The sequence below is a fragment of the Scardinius erythrophthalmus genome (assembly GCF_964197995.2).
Source record: "Scardinius erythrophthalmus genome assembly, chromosome: 20".
Classification (NCBI taxonomy): Eukaryota; Metazoa; Chordata; class Actinopteri; order Cypriniformes; family Leuciscidae; genus Scardinius; species Scardinius erythrophthalmus.
In genome coordinates, this window is record NC_138240.1 from 9491557 (window position 1) to 9511800 (window position 20244).

Genomic DNA, 20244 nt, shown 5'->3' on the forward strand with positions numbered 1-20244 from the left:
ATTTACTGACAACAACAGCATCTCTTAGCTTAGCTAACGTTATTTATCTTGTGTTTGAACATTCTAGATGTTTTCGGATGCTAGACATTGTAGAAATGAAAGCTAGACATATTCGTTAACACATTTAATACCCTGCAGCTAATGCGTTAAAAACAGCGGTCACACGTGAACGCCTCAACCCTTCAAAATGTGCAAACTAAACTATACTACTGTAAGCATTTTTTCCAAGGGAGGTGTCCTTCCTGTTGGCAACACATCGAGTCTAACTGCTCATTGGCTAATGGCTTCCCCAGCAAAGCCTGGATTGGCTGAAGTCGCAGTCACTCAAGCAAACCCCGCCCTAACCAGCTGAGATTCCCAACTCCTGACAGGCCTGCAAGTGCTCGTTTCCCTTCCTGATAAACGATAGTAGAACGGGCCACTAAGCGATCAACCCTCTCTCATATCTCGCAGCCGTTCAAGAAAGACTTACAGTATAATATGACAGCAACCCGGCGTTATAGTCCAGTACGAACCAGCGGTACTGCCACCCCTTCATGACGTTAGTCCATTTGCTCAGCGGCCCCTCCATGATGGACGCCATTTTTACACTTTGCCTGAGCGCTCGCGGGGAGGAGTAGTGCGCGCCGCGGCAGGAAAAACCGTGCGTCTGACGTCACATGCTGAACTATGGTTTACTTTAATAACTGTCATTACAAGGACGACTTCTGGAAGTAATAACTTGGATGTTACATATGTGCAATATATAATGTTTGTATATTGACTTTTGAACAAAGCGGCACAAAATGAATATTAGTAATAATAGCAGGTCAAACTGTGGAAATTGAATAGTTATGAAAACTATAGCTATGCATAGCCTATAATAAACTGGAAGGTCTGGGGAATTTGTGACAAATACTGTTTAAAATACTTCATTTTTCAGGGTAGCTAGGTTAAATGTGGATAGTCTTGTGATTTTTGTTTAGTCAAAGTCTGTTATAGTTTTAGGCTGTGTGAAACTGTTAGCCTATCTGTATCTGTGCTTTTTATACTAAGAGCAATATAGACAATGTGTTTATTTTTTTACACAATAGAATTGCCAAATTTTATATGAAAAAATAAACTCTTTATATAAAGAAAATGCATTACTTGAAGCACGGGTGGTGATTTGTACACTCATTCTTCTGCATATTAAGATTGATAATAAAGAACTAGAAACAAGGACATTTTATGCCATAAAATCAGTAACATAATATATATATATATATAGGCTAAAATTACAATAAAACAGGAAAAAAAATAATTCAAAATATTAATAAAAAGATATAGTAGGTATATATATATATATTGTATATTTGTATTGTATATTGCTTGTATATTTAAGTAATTTCACTTAAATGGCAATTAATAGGTAATTTTGATTGAAATTTAAGTGAAATTATTGAACTTAAATATACAAGCTTGATAAAAATGATCATTCTAGAAGAAAATTTCAGATGGCACTTAGAGGCTTTTGCATCTGAACTCTTCATATATATATATATATACATACACCTACTATATATTTTTATTCATATTTTGAAATTTTTTTCCTGTTTTATTGTAATTTTAGCCAACGTTTTTTTGTGTGTGTGTGTGTGTGTGTGTGTGTGTGTGTGTGTGTGTGTGTGTGTGTGTGTGTGTGTGTGATAAAAAAATATATAAATGATTTTATATCGTTTTTTAAATATGCAATATAAAGTGTTTTTTTGCTATATAAATATGCAATATAAAGTGTGTTTTTCAGTTTTAGTTGTAGTTATTGTAATACATCAAGTTAAACTAAATGAAAATAATAAACGTTGCTTTGGCAACTAGCTGAAATAAAATAAGTGTAAGCTCTTTTATAGGCCTATATTCTATATTATTTCAGTTAATGTTTATTTTAATTTAAGGAACGGAAAGTGATTTGTATGGTTTCAGTTAACTATAATAACCCTACTTTGTACAAAATATTGTTTTCCACAGTGCATAAATAGAATACAATAGAATCATGGCTTATGATGAAAACCAACAGTGTTTGTGGTGGTATATACTGCGCTCTAGTGGCCATTATTTCATCATGTAACGTTAGTCTGTGCATTTTATCGCAATCACAAACGTTCCTTTATGCTTGTTTCCGTCCATACTTATTTTCTTGTTACACTATAACAAATTCATTTTTTTAGACCTCTGCCTCTCGTCTCATCATGTACTGTTGTATGTTAAGGTAAGATATCCTGCTAAATGTTAAGGTAAACTAATTTGTCTTCGCCGTTTTAGAAAGTTTTGCTTGTACAATCCCACCAGTGATCTCATAGCGACCTTTGACACACTTATAAAGAAAGAAAAATACAGCAGCAAACTGCGTAAGAAGAATCGTTTTTAACAGAAATATCAATGCAAAGTGAAAGGTATTGCTTTGTTGCTTTGAACAATTTCTTAAAATGTATTTTAAAGCACATTATTATGATATTGTATGGTACGGTACTATATTTATAATGTATACACGTTTATACCTGGTGCAGGGCTTAAGTATCTCTCTAATATTTCAGCTCAACATTGACACCTGCTAATTTATATTTCTTGCGCGTTAGCATGTTTGTGTACAAAACTTCAAAACACTTTAATTTCTGCAATGACAAATACCAACTTTATTGTATTGCATCAATGATACAATGAGTCATAAATAAGCGTAGTTTTCTTTACCTCACAAGCCCAATTTATAATTTCCAAGAGATACATATAACATGCATGTCTCTTATTCCACCAGGTCTTGCAATATAAAAGGGAATACATTCATACAACTCACTAGGGCATCATTCTCTCAAAATCCACAGTCATGGGATACATCACTAAAGCTTCCCAGCTGCACTGCATACCACTGCACACATTCACCTGTTTCAGGAAGTGTGTGGCAACCCTTGACACACGGGACACAACATCGCTGTATGAGCTCCACTGTGCGCAGGAGACGCCTACCAAGTGCCTTTCCAGTTCTAGATGGAACATTTCATCCAGCTCTCAGACATGTATATGAAGCGAATCTCAGGAACAGCCTCATCTGTCAGCAAAAGTAAATCGGATTCACGGTCATTGAAGATTTTTACCCTTACATTACAGTATTTCCCTTATCATAAAATTGATCACATAGTGATATTCACCCCATGTAATGTTGTCTTGTTTCATCAGATACCTTGAACACAAGGAAAAAGTAATGAAGGGTGGTGGTGAAAACGCCATAGAACGGCATACGCAGAGGAATCGGAAGGTCCTGGTACGAGACAGACTCCGCATGCTGCTGGATGATGAAGATTATTTAGAACTTTCTCCTTTCGCCGGACTTGGGCTGCCCTATGGAGACATTCCAGCAGCAGGTTGTCTCACAGGTACAGGAATACAAAATATAGAGAAAAGTGTTATGGTTTATTAAATAAATAAGTAATCAATTTGACTAGGCATTGAAAAAGAAAAAGAAAAAAACCTTAAAATAAGTTCAGTCATGCTTCTTGAATTTTTTTTTTCTGTTATTTTTGTTACCATTTCCCAACAGTTTTATACAAATCACTTACATATATACAATTTGTATATGTATGAATGTAAACAGAAGACAAAAAAAAACATAAAATATAAATAAAATAAAAAACCCTGCACACACATGAATTATTAAGTAAAACTATATCAAATCAGGCATTAGGAGGGCCGTCCAATTTGACTTGTTATAATAATTAATAAAAGGTTGCCAAATTGAGTAAAATGTTTGTTCTTTCTTCCTTAAAGAATATTTAATTTTTTGCTTCTTGAATTTTTTATTTAAAACGAAGATTGCATGACTAAAACATTGCTATCAAAATAAAAAATATTGTAAATAATCAATAAATAATAAATAAAATCGGTTACACTTTATTTTAAGGTTTTATTGTTACAGTGTAATTGTAGTGAGTAATATTAAGCTACTACATGTACTTATAGGGTAAGGGTAGGATTAGGATTTGGTTTAGGGTTAGCTGTATGTAATTATGCATAATTTACTGTTATTACTATGGTAAGTACATGTAACATATGTAACAAGGACGCTGTAAAATAAAGTGTTACCTTAAAATTAAATAAATATGGCCTTTTCTCTCTCAAATTCACCATTCAAACATAGAGGGTTGTTTACTTACTGTTCTGTATATTTGTTCGACATAATATTAGACTTATTAGACTTGAATTAATATTAAAATATTTGTGCATAGGTATTCCTCTCAAACGGCTTGCTTAGTAACAGTGTTATTTTTTTCCACAGGAATTGGTAAAATTAACGGACTTTGGTGCACGTTCAGCGCTAATGATGCCACTGTGAAAGGAGGTACAGCGTATCCCATCACAGTTAAAAAGCAGCTCAGGGCGCAAGTCGTGGCTATGCAGAATCGTTTGCCTTTCGTTTACTTGGTGGACAGTGGTGGCGCATTTCTGCCTCTTCAGGTAACTTGCATTTCTTGCCATGAAGAACTCTGAAATCTCTTAATGGTGCAGTAATGGTTGTGCAATTGCTTTCAATAGTCAGAGATCTTTCCTGATAAAAACCACGGAGGACGCACCTTTTACAATGAAGCAGTTATGTCAGCAATGAAGATTCCTCAGGTAGTAAATAGTCATTAAACTATTTTGGAATATATATATATATATATATATATATATATATATATATATATATATATATATATATATATATATATATATATATGAAGAGTTCAGATGCAAAAGCCTCTAAGTGCCACCTGAAATTTTCTTCTAGAATGATCATTTTTATCAAGCTTGTATATTTAAGTTCAGTAATTTCACTTAAATGACAATGAAAATTACCTGTTAATTATCATTTAAGTGAAATTACTGAACTTAAAAATACGACCTTGATAAAAATGATCATTCTATAAGAAAATTTCAGATGGCACTGGCTTTTGCATCTGAACTCTTCATATATATATATACTGTATATATATATATATATATATATATATATATATATATATATATATATATATATATATATATATATATATATATATATATATATATATATATATATATATATACAGGGTGCGATTTGCCGGGGGGGATGCGTGGGATTTCCCCCTTTCTGGTCAATGTATCCCTGCCTCTGCTTAATTATTTTTATCCCCAGTGGGGATAAATTTATCCCCCCCTCAAAGTGATCAGTGCTACTACACTAGTGGCGAGGCGGATCACAAAACTTATCACGGATCCGTGGTTTGATTACACTCCATTTTATTTTAAAATGCGCTACTTTGACTGGCTCCGCGCAGCCTCTATCACCACTCTGAAGACTTGCTCAATTTCCCGCCCACGGCGCTATATGATTGGTTACACCTCACGAGTAATAGCCTATCAACACTTGCGAGACGGCTGCAGGTCTTTTTTTACGCCGTATATTCAGCATATTACTGAAGCGGGAATAAAAATCACAATCTGATTATCTGTTTGATGACAAGCAGGGTTAGTGTCCCAGTCACACCACTGAGAATGGCCGAAGTTACACATACGGTGTTTTAATCAATTGAGACTAAACGCAAAGGTTTTTTGATTACTCACTCACTCTTGAGTTTCTGGCGCGAGTGATTTCAATGTAAAGACGCGTTTACGCGCGTCTAGAGGTCCTGCGGCGCGGTAGACGCGAAGCCCGAATGAGGCGAATTGACTTTGTCGGCCCTGCCCGACACGTTAACTGTAATCATGAGCCCGAGCCCGATTTAAACCCGTCCAGAGAGAGAAGTTTTACACACATTTTTTTTAATACGTGGGCCGTTATAACCAGGTGGCGCCAGGGAAGTTGAGATGAAGCAAAGATGAAGTTGACGATCGCCATCTCCGTAGTGAATGCACATATATGGAGAAATGCATGAATTACATCAGAGTGTTGCCTATTTCTTTTCGTTTTAAATTGTTTCGTTTAAAGACATTTCAAGCTTTCTTTAGATATATTTCTTAATATTCTCTGTGTGAGGCATACACTGAGTTTCGGTTAATTTATGATGAGATGCGCAGTGCAAGTGACCGGGGCGCGCGGGCGCCTCCATGATTAGCCTATAGCCTATGTCTGCTATATTTGCTTCTTAAATACATGCAATTCGTTGATGAAAAATGTATTAAAATTAAGATACAATTTATACAAAACGAAATTCACTTTAAAGAAAGGCTTTCTACAAAACAAAAATTAATGAAGTGGTCAAAATCATGTCTGACCCACTCCAAGTCTCCCGATATACTGCACATCCTATCTTCGTGCTGTTCACTTTTCATAATCAACATAGATGAAAAAAAAAACAAAAAAAAAACATAATATTTTAACAAATATGCAACTAAATTTATTTAGTTATTTATTTATTAAATTTATTATTTAATGGCTAGGCTACAACACATAGTAGGCCTACAGAATCTCTGTACAAATTTCTGCACATTCATTTACTGCTTCTGAATTTTACACACAAGTTGAAAGGCATTTGTTTGTGCATAGTAAAACATATCTGCAACATTTATCAAGTTCACGGATAATTGTGCGTGCATTTATTAATTATTATCTTAATTAATAATGCAACAAGGACAAATCATGGTAACTGTCTTGTTTGTTTATTCAGAATGAAATGGATCGCAAATGGATCCGAATGAAGAAATGTAAAAAAAAAAAAAAAAAAACGTGGACAATGATGAACACAGAAAATAAACATGAATGAACTTTGGATGAACTTTGGATGGCCTAGGAGGAGTAGGCCTAGTAGGCTACAACTCTAATTCAACAAGGTTTTAGAATATAGAATATTTTTTAAACAAAATAAATATTTTTAAAGTTTATTATCCCGGGCCCGGTGTGATGCGTGCGAGTGGAGGAGACGCTGAACATGACACGTGACGTGTTGCATTTTGTAACACAAGTGCTGGATCAAGGGCCCGGCCCGGGTCGGGTCAAGTTCAGCTCGGGCAGAGAATCTAAACTCTGATTTATCTGATCCTGTCCATTAGCTTTGATCCATGTACGGCTTTTCAGAATGTCACCAAGTAGCCTAAATATTTATGTAGCCTAATTTTTCAGCGCGAAAACTCTAGCTAGCTAGCTGGGAACAATGAAAAGGGTCCAGGGGCCGTATTCACAAAGAATTTTAAGGCTAAAAGTAGCTCCTAACTGGCGAATTTAGGAGCAACTCCTAAAAATAATGGGCGTGTCACTCGTAACTTTAGGACTCCTAATTTTTTTCACTAAGAGTAATTCACGAAGCATTTTAGCCCTAAAAGTAGCACCTAAGTCTGGGACAGCTTAAAAGAAGTCGAGAGGACTCCTAACTCACTAAGACCTATTCACAAACCGCTTTTTGTGGCATTTCACGTTGCGATGTTTTGAAATGCGTAGCGGCGGCTACAGGAGCGTCCAATCACGAGGGAAAAATTCTGCATTGTAGGCATAACTAGGGATGCAATAACGCCACCAACAACAACCAAAACTAGGCTACTCATTGCATGTAAACTAATTGTAACGTTTCATTGTGAATCAAATTAAAATGTTCTTCTCTTTGCAAACGTAGGCAGAGACATATAGTGACAGATTAATTCAATAATGTTGCAAAGATATTGCATCAATCCATATGTTTCATTAGGCTACTAGGCTATTTGTTTTGCCTTACTCTTTATTCATTTAGGCTATTTATTCAGTTATTCATCATCTTCCGTCCTTCGCACTACTTGTGTAGCGCACGCATTCTCAGACCTGTCACCTGTCACTCATCATCGTAGGGGAGGTGTTTGGAATCATTCCCGCGTTACAATCATCAGCCAATCAAGGTGGTCACTTCAGTCAGGCTCGTGCATGAGTAATGACGTCATCCATAGCAACGAAGACTCACTCTTAGTTTAGGAGTTGTCATTTTTCTTTACTAAGAGTAGGTCTGAAAGGCGTTGTGAATAACTTTTAAGAGAAAACTCCTAGCTAAAATCTTTTAGTGCGATTTAGGAGTACTCCTAGTGGTAAGATAAAATGCTTTGTGAATACGGCCCCAGAGCAGCAAATGCAGTGAATGAAGTTCATGTTCTCATGGTTTATTTTTATGAATAAAAATGTTTCAAAACATCCCCCCCTCTGTTTTTTTTCACAAATCGCACCCTATATATATTTGTGTGTGTGTGTGTAATGAATATTTGATCTGATGCAATGTGATGTGTTGACCTCTAGGTGTCAGTAGTGTGTGGGTCATGCACAGCTGGTGGTGCCTATGTCCCCACTATGTCTGAGGAGGCGGTGATTGTCAACAGGATAGGAACAATATTTTTAGGGGGTCCACCCTTGGTGAAGGCTGCAACTGGGGAGGAGGTTTCTCCAGAGGACCTGGGAGGAGCCAGGCTACACTCAGAGTATGCTGTTTCCATTGTGTGATAGCATTCTCTTACATGATGATCTCTCCAGAGCAGTGGTTCTTAATCCCTGTATTCCCACAACCATGTTATTGATTGATGAGTATTGATGAATATGTGGTGCTTTATAGACCCAGCTTTGTCTCACTGATTGTCTGATTCTTAAAGCAGAATAGAGTATTCAAACTTATGTAAACCAATTGCATACCTCATATAATATAATATAATATAATATAATATAATATAATATAATATAATATTAATAAAATGAAATATAAAAGTGATTTCATCTCTCTAATAATAAGAAAATTATAAATAAAATATATAGAGAATAGAGTATTCAATAGAATATTCAAAGATATGTAAAGCAGTTGCATACATCCAGTAAAATATAATATAATAATATAACATAAAACCAATATTGTAAATACATATTAACAATATTATAAATGCATCCTGCATATATATGCTCAGTACTTAGATATGCTATCATATTATTAATATGATATAATAATTAAACATAATGCTAATATTGTAAATGCATCCTGCATAGATTTGCTCAGCTGATATAATAGTATAATATATTATATTATAATTAGGGCTGTCAAAAGATTAATCGCGATTAATCGCATCCAAAATAAAAGTTTGTGTTAACATAATATATGTGTGTGTACTGTGTATAATTATTTTGTATATATAAATACACACACATGCATGTATATATTTAAGAAATATTTGCATACATATACTGTATATATTTATATATAATTTATATTATATATAAATATAATTTTTTTATATAAAAATTACACATTTTTCTTAAATATATACAAGCATGTGTGTGTATTTATATATACAAATTTAATTATACACAGTACACACACATATATTATTTAAACACAAACTTTTATTTTGGATGCGATTAATCGCGATTAATCTTTTGACAGCCCTAATTATAATGATCATAATATTAATACAATGAAATACAAAGTAATTGCATCCCTCTAATAATGAGAAAATGATTAATAAAATATTATAATATATTAATTGAACATAAAACGAATATTTTAAATGCATATTAACAATATTATAAATGTACTCTGTATATATATGCTCAGCTGATAATATAATAACAAATTAATTGCATCCCTCTAATAATAAGAAAATTATAAGTAAAATACTATTAATATAATATAATAATTGAACATAATACTAATATTATAAATGCATATTAACAATATTATAAATGCATCCTGCATAGATTTGCTTTGCTGATGAAGACTTTGCATCTATTTTTATTGTAAATTTCTTTTCTCCTTGCCTAAATCTCCAGAGTGAGTGGCTGTGTGGACCATTTTGCCGCAGCAGAGAATGAGGCATATGAGTGTACCAGAAACATCATCTCCACCCTAAACTATGAGCTCCCAGAGGAAGACGACACTCAGGTTGAGGAGCCCCTGTACAGCACAGACGATCTCATGGGCCTTGCACCTCGTTGCTACAATCACAGCATGGATGTCAGACTGGTAAGGACTCTTACACCATACATGCTGATGTTTCAAATGGTTTGTGGGTGTTCATTTACTCATTTCTTTCTTTCAACTCTGTTTAGATTGTGAGTCGCCTGTCCGATGGTAGTCGGTTTCAGGAGTTCAAGGCCCGTTACGGTACCACCCTCCTCACTGGGTTTGCCAGAATTGAAGGGTAATGGTAGTTGGATTTGTTTTATGAGATATTTTAAATATTGAGTAAGTGGCATGTTAAATGTCTTTCTACAAACTAAATAATGTCATCACCAGTACATATCCCAGAATTAAAACACAACATTAAGTGCATAACTTGTTTCTAGGTGACTAAAACCAATCAGAGGACACTGCTTAGACAGTATTGTGGTAGAAAAGTAAATGTAAAGATAAAACAATTAACCCTGTTAACTTGAAAATTAGATTTTATGCTCCTGCAAGTCTGACCATTCAGATCTGAACAGGATGTGGATTAAGAAAAGGAATCTTTTTCTACTGAGATTTCAGATCTTGGGGAGCCGATCTCCTCGAGCACCTTTTATCCGATCAAACAAAGAGCGTCTCTGAGAGCTGCTTTGTTGCCATGGCAATGTGAAACTCATACCAAATGAATGTGAAACCAAAAGGATAAACATACGTCAGAGATCCTCAGGGGTTACGTCATGTTTAACAATATTACTCTGTATTTTTTATTTAACACTTTACAATAAGGTTTCATTAGTTAACTACTTAAGTTAACATGGACTAAGAATGAACAATACTTTTACAACTTTTACTTTTACCCAGTGGACAAAAAAACAAGTGAATAAATCTTAGAAATTTACATTAAATGGGCTATATCTTGGGGCCAGAATTTCAGGAAGGCTTATTACAATCAGTTAACCTAGAAGACCCTCTGAACATCTTAACAACCACATAGCAATGCCCCGGCAACCACCCAGAACATAATATCAGTGTCTGTCAGTTTTGCATTGGCAGACTTCAGTTACATTTTGAGAAAATGTAAGTTTCTTTCTTTACTATGATTAGATTTAAAGCTGGTTTTATTCTTCCCCTCAATCTTCAGACTTCAGATTGGAATTGTGGCAAATAACGGAGAGCTGACGTATGAAGCTTCCCTGAAAGGCAGTCACTTTGTTCAGCTGTGTGACCAGAGGGACATTCCTCTCATCTTCCTGCAGAACACGGCACCAGAACCTGCACACACACTCTCACAAACCAAGGTGCATCAGAAGACTGACTTTTCATTAGATTCTGTTTGTGAATGTAAAATGTCTACAAAGTTTCTAAGATCAAAGTTTGTGATAAATGGAGTTATTGTCTCCTAAAAAAAAAAAGATTCTGAACTGCCTGAAACAAGTCATCAGTAATCCCAGTCTTACTTCCTGCACAAACTTGCGTAGGTTTGTAACAAATTTACATAATTCCAGCCTGTGGTCTTCTTTGTCCCACCCCTCAAACCCTGTAGTTGTAGGAGAGGCCTGGAAGAGTTTGGTTTTGTGTTGTCAGCATGTTGAAAAGATGTGTTTTATGCACAAATCCACTTGCATGCACTTCCAAAGGATGAGGACTCGGGCTCGAACTGATACGGTATTGGATCGACGCCATCATGTCTGTTTGTATCTCGAGTGCCGGGGAAGCATCCAGAGCTGAAATTCAGATATGGTAATTGGTGTTTTATTTCGGACACGTACTGCAAGTGGTAGACCAATCACAACAAACTGGGCCATCTGACCAATCAGAGCAGAGTAGGCTCTCGGAAGTAGGGTTGAGAGAGACCAGATCCATGATCAAAGCATTCCAGACACTGAGAAATGAAGGGATGCTGCAATGTGTTTTATGAGAAAACTGAAATGTTTTTTTTTTTAATCTTGGATGCATGTAAACCTATTGTTGGAGACTTCCAAAACAAAACCAGAAACCTATAAAATAGCAAAATAAGGGCACTTTAAAACATGCATATGATATACAGAAAACTGCAGTAGTTTCCACTTTGATACAAAGATGTTTTTTTTTAATGGAATGATATTTGGCCCTGCTCGCACGCCATCTTGTTTTACTTTGTTACTTGCTCTCTTTTCTCCCTCCCTCACTTTATTCCTTTCTGTTTCCCATCACCCTTAGGCAGAGCTCAACACTAACAGACTGAAGGCTCAGGGTTCCATGATGTCTGCTGTGGCTTGTGCTTCTGTTCCCAAAATTACTGTGGTTATTGGAGGATGCCATGGAGGTGACAGCTATGCTATGGTCAGTCTGTAAATCCATCATTTTGATGTATATTTACACGCTGAGTAGTTTAATCAATTTTCGGAACCTTTTTTATTAGTGCGGAAGGGCGTTTGACCCTAACTTCCTGTTCCTGTGGCCCAATGCAAGAGTGTCGATTTTGGCCCCAGGCCACTTGGATGCATTTGTGCAGAATGAAGAGGAAATTACACAGATTAATGAGATGTAAGAGCTAGTGCAACAGGATGTCCATAACTGGCTGTTTTAAAGGAACACTCCACCGTTTTTTGAAATAAGGCTTATTCACCTTCTTTCCTACATTTAGATAGGTGGGCAAATCCATTTTTATCTCAGTGCATGCATTGTTTTCATTTGACAGGGTCGGCACTAGCTTAGCTTAGCATAATGAATGGAATCCTTTGTTGCCAGCTAGCATGTCCTGAGTAAAAGTGATATATAAAAAAAAAAAAAAAACACCTAATTATTCTTGTGGCCTGCGCATTCACAACAAGTACAAATGCAGATTAACACTAGGCGATTTCCTAGGCAGATATTGACTTATATATTAAGGACTATATTAGGGGGAAGCACAGGCGAAGCACTGCTACTTGGGGCGTGATATCTCTGCGCCCAAGTAGCAGTGCTTCGCCTGTGCTTCCCCCTAATATAGTCCCAAGTCAATATCTGCATAGGAAATCGCCTAGTGTTAATCTGCATTGCTATTTGTACTTGTTGTGAATACCCAGGCCACAAGTAGTAATTAGGTTTTTTTTTTTTATATATATCACTTTTACTCAGGACATGCTAGCTGGCAACAAAGGATTCCATTCATTATGCTAAGCTAAGCTAGCGCTGACCCTGTCAAACTAAAACAATGCATGCACTGAGACAAAAATGCATTTGCCCACCTATCTAAATGTAGGAAAGAAGGTGAATAAGCCCTATTTCAAAAAACGGTGGAGTGTTCCTTTAAAGGTGTATAAAAAATAAAATAATTATTTATGTCTATGTAAAGGTTGGAGGAAGAGAGTTCAGCATTCTTTTCCACTAGCAGACTGTGGGATGATGGTGTTATTCTACCTCAAGACACCAGAAAGGTAAAAGAAAAGAGAAACCAAATTGATTTGTTTTCTATGTGGTTTAGGTAATGCATTTTTCACTGTTACGAATAATAGATCAAAAAGCACAGACATGAATCCCGACTTTTCACTGGATGGCCTTAATGAATAACAGGTGTTGAGGTTTTCAGTGGAGTCACTGAAGTAAATCCAAGTGCTAACAGCACTGGATACCTTAAAGAGGCAAAACTAGTGCTCTTAGTTAATACTTTTTATAATAAACCAAAATAAATGCCACTTGTTTTGATATTTTGTAATTTAATGCAATGAAACAGAAGTTGAGATAGTCTTTTCTTAGATTTTGTGAAGTATATCCGAGTCAAACGCATTCTTGAACAAGAAAAAAAATGTAGGGCGGGACTTGATTTTGTTTATCGGGAATTGATTGGATGGTTGTGGTTTGCTATTGCTGTGATGTCATGTGAGTGACAGGTTGTCCCGCCCTCATGCCAGTAAACACACGACAAGATCTCACTGCAAATGGGAGGGGAAGTCATTTATAATAAATACTGTAATATTCCATAAACCATATGATTTTCTTCAAAATATGTATTCCACTCTTGAGTTTGAAAATAAAAGCTTTATAAAATATATCCTTCTGTTTCCTTTTAGGTTTTGAGCAAGTGTCTGAAAATCATTAAGCAACAAGAGTATCAATTGTCAAGAGAGAAGATGAGGACTCCTTTTCTCCGACTGTAACACTACTAGAAACCTCAGTGGACTTTATAAACTTGTATAAGGTCTTTTATTAAAGTTATAAACACACATATCTTTATTTTAATGACAATTTGCCTGTTTCAGCAGCAGTGCCTTACTGTTGTTATTTTCTGGCTGATGTAAAATAAACAATTGTACAAATGGAATTATACTTGTGAAAAAATAAATGAAGTAAAAAATTATATTTTTGAAACAAACAAACAAGTCTTACAAGTTGATTCAAACAGAACACGTTACCAAAAATCTGCAGCATTCTAAGCATATCAGGTCATATAACTGGCCCAATTAAAATAGCAACAATAACATGAAATTATATTACATGTAAACTAAAAAATAGTCTGTTTACCAACATACAAAGTCCTGTTTATGATCCTCTAAGGTTTGTACATGCCATGGAGAGTGACAGGAATGATGACATCAACCTCTGCACGTGCTATTTCTGTCAGGTCAGCGGCATTGAGTATGAGGAGGAACGCTGGCTTCTGGGAAACTCCTGGTTTTACTACAATACTCAGAAGAACACCTGAGAAAAGCACAAGAAAGACGTATTTATTTCAAGAGAATAAACAGATCTGAAATACATGTTTGTTTAGTAACGTTAGAAATACCGTCATCTTCTTCTTTAGCATCAGGGCTTTGCACAAACAGTGCTTCGGACGGATAGGCATCTGGCTCCTGCCATATCCATGTTTCTTTGCTTTTCACATTCAACTTGCAAATCTGAAACCCCACAAAAATTCAACAAATCACGCACTGAGCAAACATTGACATGAAAAATGTTTTCTGTACCATGTCACACCCACCCGGTCTGGAATAAAGTGGTTTAGCCCGAGTCCATAAGCAAAGGTGTAATTTTTTCCACAGTATTTGCTATAGTTGATCTGAGGAAACTCAAAAGCTGAAACACAAAAAAAAAAACCCAGAGAGAAAATGTTTTGAATCTACTTTATAAATTATGTATAATATTAATATTTACGTTTAAATATTTAAGTATTCCATTATTAAAATTTTAGGTAACATTTTAGTTTTGGGTTCAATTCTCACTGTTAACTAGTTGCTTATTAACATGCAAATTACTAGGATATTGGCTGTTTATTAGTACTTATAAAGCACATATTAATGCCTTATTCTGCATGACCTTATTCTACATCCCGTAATCCTACTCAATACCTAAACTTAACTACCTTACTAACTATTAATACGCAGAAATTAGGAGTTTATTGAGGCAAAAGTCATGGTTAAAGGGTTAGTTCACCTAACTAAAACTAGAACTAAACCTTTAAGTCATAAGTTAGTTAATAGTGAGAATTGGATCCTAATCTAAAGTGTGACCACATTTTAACTAAGTATTGAATATCAATATAATAATCCAAATAATTCCTGTTATTTTGTTATATAATTTTTTTTACAGAATTAAAAAAAACATGGGATTTGCGCATCTAATGATTAAAATTTAAATGGACACCAAAGTTGACCATATTTATGGAAAATGCCAGTTAAGGGGTTACTTGTGTCATTTGGTGTTGAATTATTTACCTTGACGCGGTCCAGAGAAAAGAACCTCAGGTTCGAGCCAAACGCTTCCATCACTGCTCATGACAGCAGTGGCTGTGGTGTATGGAAGAGAAACCAAATTCTTCCCCTGCTCTTCCTGCAAAAACAACGGAATAAACGAATTAAAAGACTTTTAAGGCTTTTTTGGATTGTAATGATAGAGACAAAAAGATCAAGAAACAAACTGAAGTCAGTCTTTCCAATTCAAGTCAATCTGAACTCAATTGCTCTCGAGGTGAAGTAGGATCATGATATCCAGGGTTATTATAGTTAACTAAAACCAAAACTCAAACCATACAAAATGTTGCTGCTTGATAAGCTTATTTTATTTCAGCTAGTTTCCAGGGAAACATTTCTCATTTTCATTTCAGTTTAACTTTATGTACTAAACTAAATAAAAAATAAAAATGAATAAAAACTATACACACATATAAAAATGACCAAAAAAAAGACTAAAACTTTACAATTGAAATGAAAAATATAAAAACGAAATATATTTGAAACAAAATTTATTTCATCTACTTGCCAAGGAAACATTTCTCATTTTCATTTAGTTTAACTTGATGTAATAAAATTATTACAATTAAAATGAACAGAAAATATACAAATAAAAATGAATTCAAACTATTAATACAAATCTATCAATCTCAAATACACTAAAATAACACTGATATCTCTCACCCTGTGGATGTCCAGTGGAAGCACGTATCTCCGCACCTCTGGCTGTGGCGCTCTCATGGCTGCTTTTTTGAGTTCCTCCCAATTTTGCCTCACGTTTGCCAAATATAGATAATTATACACAAAGTCATACCTGTCAATCAGAGAAAGGGGACCACAGATGATCACCACTGTATTACATTTTCTCTCCTCTGGCCTTGTTTCCTGCCATTATCAAATGCATGTGCAAAGTGTTTTTGTTGTGTTTCGTTATTTGGGCTTTTTAAGGGGTTATCTAAAGCTTCAATAAATATAAAAAAACAAGTAATCATACCCTTTCCAAGTGCAAAGGTCAACAACAATAAAGCCTTGGTCCTCATAACAGTTAATGTGATGGAAAACATTAAAGGCAGATGTTCTGAATTTGTGGTTGATGTATTCTCCAGGATTCTTGGTAGCCAGATGAAACCATGTCTGGGAATGTAACCAAATAAAATAGGATGAAGCAACATACAAAATACCTAGAGCATTTTTCCCCCTTCCCAAACATATAATCAACCACGATTGAAGATGATATAACACAAGTAAGCTCGGACTTACACCCATTCTCTCATTTGACTCAAAGCAGTCCATGTAGTTTGTCCCTCTGATGCTCCAACAAGTCAGAAATTTCAGCAGATTGATCTTCACCGGAGTCTCAACAAACACAAAGTGGTTCTCCGTCATGCCAAAGCTGTATAATATATATCATTATATTAGTTATTAACATTATTATTTAGAAAATATGATATTATATTACCAACCTATGGACGTAGGATGGTTTGAATCTCTCACTGCTTGGAAACTGAACCAAAACCTTTGACTTTTCAATTGGATCGGATTTATCTGATTAAACAAATAATAAAAAAGTCAAACACCTTCTCATAAAGCATTAATAAGACCCTTTTATGCCAACAAAGCATTATACCAACCTTCTTGTGGTGGAGGGATCTTGACAATGTTGTAGGCCAGCGACATGTTCTTCCCAAAGCAGTTTCCAATGTTATATACAGTACCGTCTGGTTCAGTATGTGGATGTGCAGTCACACCATTGACTGAGAGATAGTTGCAGAGGTCCACCTGTGGGCAAGTAGAGATGGTACGGTATTTATGCTTTTGTTAATGGGCTGAAAACTAGGCGGCAGAACAAAAGCCGGTAACACTTTGTTTTGATGGTACCTTTTAGACATTCTGTTGACTATAAGTAACGTTGCACCTCCATGTCAACAAACTCTCATTAGAGTATTAGTAGACTGTCTGCTTAATATCAGCTAACATTATATTGTCGTGGTCCTCCAACAGACATTCTACCTACTATAAGTAACTTTGCAAGCATGTCAACTTATTCTCTAACCTTACCCCTAATAGTCTACTAAATCATAATCAACTAATACTCTAATCAGAGTTAGTTGACATGTAGGTGCAACGTTACTAGTATAAAAGGGATCATTGTTTAAAAGTGTAACCCAAAATCCTACCTTTTTTATCGTTTCGAGGGTATCAGGATCAACTTTGGTTATGTAGTTGGTTTCCGTGCAGGCATAGAAGTCCTCACCGATGGGGTAGATGTTGACAAGGCAGTTGTCTGTCACCTCAATGCCTTGAAAGTAAGTGAAAAACCTACACCAAAAGTGGATGCACAATTGAGAGTAAATATTTTTATGGCATTATAATTCTATTCCTAATTCAAATTAAATATAAAATACTTTCCAGACCTGGAAAATATGTTTTTGCATGGATCTGGATACGCAGTGGTGCCAAACTCTGTGATCACCACCCTTTTCTCTGTCATGGCTCTGACATATGCATCACTTCTGATAAACCTGAAGTTCAAGATGCCAGTTAATATGCGTTTTAAGTAAAATCTCAGTTCTTTATTGTATAACCCACTTTTCACAAAACAAATCAGTCCAGGCATTTAAACTCAGTTATGATATGATGGTCCACTTTACACATTCTACTAACTATAACTTGCAAATTTGCAATTCCATGTCAACCAACTCTTGTTAAAGTATTAGAAGACTGTTAGGTTAGGGTTAGTAGAATAAGTTGACATGTAGACCTAGTTGCAAAGTTACTTATAGTAAGTAGAATGTCTGTTGGGGGACCAACAAAATAAAGTGTTATTAAGCAGACAATCAACTAATACTCAAATGACTGGTAGACAGTTGACATGTAGTTGGAAAGATACTTCTAGTTAGCAGAATGTCTAAGTGCTACAAAGTGCTACTATTATTGCAAAACATTTAGGTAGTCATAAACTCAATTTGGGATGCAGTTTATTTATATATTTGGGCACAATAAGAGGGTTTTACCTGCGGTGATAGGTGACATGTCCATCCTTCAGGTCAAACTTGTGTATGAGAGCCTGGCCATCAAAAAGGTGGTATAAAGGTTCATCTCCAATCTCAAAGAGCCCAGGGCCCATGCGGAGGAGACTGCCAGTAAGCCATGCAGGGATTTTGCCTGCAGAGAGTGGGAGAAGGTTCACTTTAAAGTGAGAGTTCATTCAAAAATAAAAATTCTGTCATTAATTCTGCTTGACACACAATATCAAACGGAAGCTCAAATGTACTGCGTAACACGAGAATGAACCTCATTGGTACTCGCACGTCAAGAAACATGCTTGAGGTTTTGTTTACCCCAACTGATGTGTGAGTTGATGTGTATCTGAAATTGTGTGGTTGTCTCTTGTATTGTATTGTTTGCTGAGCCCTTGTCTAAAGACAATTTTCTACCCCTGTGGGGATAGACAATAAAGCTTTTTTGAATTTTGAATTTGAAAAGAAAGTCTTATGGGTTTGGAACAACATGAGGGTGAGTAATTAATGACAGAATTTTCATTTTTGGGTGAACTCTCCCTTTATCCAAGCAAATTCTTCACCCCAAAATGACTAGGCTATACAGTAAAACAGCTCCAGGCATAAGCCACAGCTGAAACAGCATTTTTCCCTTCATTGAAAGCATAAAGTAAATAAGAAGTAAAAAGTATTAAAACTTGAACATGCTTGATTAATAATATTATAAGCATACAAACCTGAGACATGAGCAGGAATGGGCTCAGCTAACTCTTCGCACGACTCAAAGATTTTTTTATAGCCACTGGCTGGGTGTTCAAGACTGTAAATGAAAACAGATGTCCACATTTTTAGCATAATAAGCTAGAATGTGACATCGAAAAGAAATCAAAACAACTAAACTTATACAAATAAACTCATTATTCTTGAGGCATTATTCAAAATTAATTATTATACATAAAGCCACAAAGCTCAAAGGAAACAACTGAATAAGAAACATACATTTTAAAAAGATTTAAATACCACATTTTGCAAACATTCATAATAAATTAAGAATGTTTTCCCCTACCAAAGAACATTCGCGCAATCTGAGCAGTTTGACTGAGAGGGAAGAGTTCCATTACTCACCGGCTGTCCATGTTAAACTGACTTTGAAGCGAGATGATGCATGTGTGTGTAAAACAGAACTGCTCCGTTCCCATGAACAGCCACGGAGTCTTAGAACTCCTCCTCTGAAGGCTCGAAAACAAAAATCCCTTTGTGTCCGGACCAAGAACATTTTCACTAATGTTTACCTTCCTGAAAGAGGCTCAAATACCTGTGGTGAACTGGGTTAGTTTGCAGAGATCTTTCTTGTGAACATCTTTGAGGTTTTTTTTTTATTATTATTATTATTAATTTCTAATATAAAAAAACAACCTCAAAGATGTTCACAAGAAAGATCTCTGCAAACTAACCCAGTTCACCACAGGTATTTGAGCCTCTTTCAAGAAGGTAAACATTAGTGAAAATGTTCTTGGTAGCCTAATGAAGCACATTGTTATTTCAAGATAAATAAATTAATACTTTAAGATGACTTTACATGTTACTATATGTACTTACTCTAGTAATAACAGTAACTAACCCTAAACCAAACCCTATAGTAAGTACATGTAGTTAATTAATATTAGAGCTTATTTGAGTAAGTAGCCTGTAACTATGTTAATTGTCAATAGT

General features: G+C 35.4%; 3 protein-coding genes across 6 annotated transcripts in view; 1 reads left to right on the forward strand and 2 right to left on the reverse strand.

The window, feature by feature from the left end:
* The window catches only part of osbpl9 (oxysterol binding protein-like 9), a 30815-nt gene extending 30187 nt beyond the window's left edge, over positions 1–628 (reverse strand). The window contains exon 1 of one of the 2 annotated variants that reach the window (XM_081349738.1): positions 473–628. In XM_081349738.1, the coding sequence (XP_081205864.1) occupies positions 473–583 (111 nt within the window). In that variant the 5' untranslated portion in view covers positions 584–628. The remainder of the gene's footprint in view (positions 1–472) is intronic. The other variant, XM_081349739.1, reaches the window with a different exon arrangement.
* A 1473-nt stretch (positions 629–2101) lies between these two features.
* On the forward strand, positions 2102–14171 carry LOC308681132 (methylcrotonoyl-CoA carboxylase beta chain, mitochondrial). 2 transcript variants are annotated; one of them, XM_081349742.1, is made up of 13 exons: positions 2102–2227; positions 2771–3073; positions 3190–3386; positions 4286–4464; positions 4543–4623; positions 8219–8397; positions 9731–9923; positions 10010–10101; positions 10987–11143; positions 12045–12167; positions 12247–12371; positions 13162–13243; positions 13877–14171. In XM_081349742.1, exons 1-13 carry the CDS (start codon positions 2208–2210, stop codon positions 13961–13963), a joined length of 1818 nt encoding a protein of 605 aa, XP_081205868.1. In that variant the 5' UTR covers positions 2102–2207; the 3' UTR covers positions 13964–14171. The 2 variants fall into 2 exon arrangements, with proteins under 2 accessions (XP_081205868.1, XP_081205869.1); XM_081349743.1 differs by having other exon boundaries at positions 2178–2227; positions 2838–3073.
* Positions 14172–14218: 47 nt separating this feature from the next.
* LOC308681134 (retinal Mueller cells isomerohydrolase) lies at positions 14219–19692 on the reverse strand. 2 transcript variants are annotated; one of them, XM_081349746.1, is made up of 14 exons: positions 19657–19692; positions 19269–19351; positions 18547–18697; positions 17947–18054; positions 17710–17851; positions 17164–17311; positions 16996–17077; positions 16793–16925; positions 16527–16666; positions 16217–16346; positions 15518–15632; positions 14785–14879; positions 14590–14701; positions 14219–14504 (listed from the first exon to the last, which is right to left on the reverse strand). In XM_081349746.1, exons 1-14 carry the CDS (start codon positions 19665–19667, stop codon positions 14356–14358), a joined length of 1599 nt encoding a protein of 532 aa, XP_081205872.1. In that variant the 5' UTR covers positions 19668–19692; the 3' UTR covers positions 14219–14355. The 2 variants fall into 2 exon arrangements, with proteins under 2 accessions (XP_081205872.1, XP_081205873.1); XM_081349747.1 differs by lacking the exon at positions 19657–19692 and adding an exon at positions 19598–19615.
* Between the last annotated feature and the right edge of the window lie 552 nt (positions 19693–20244).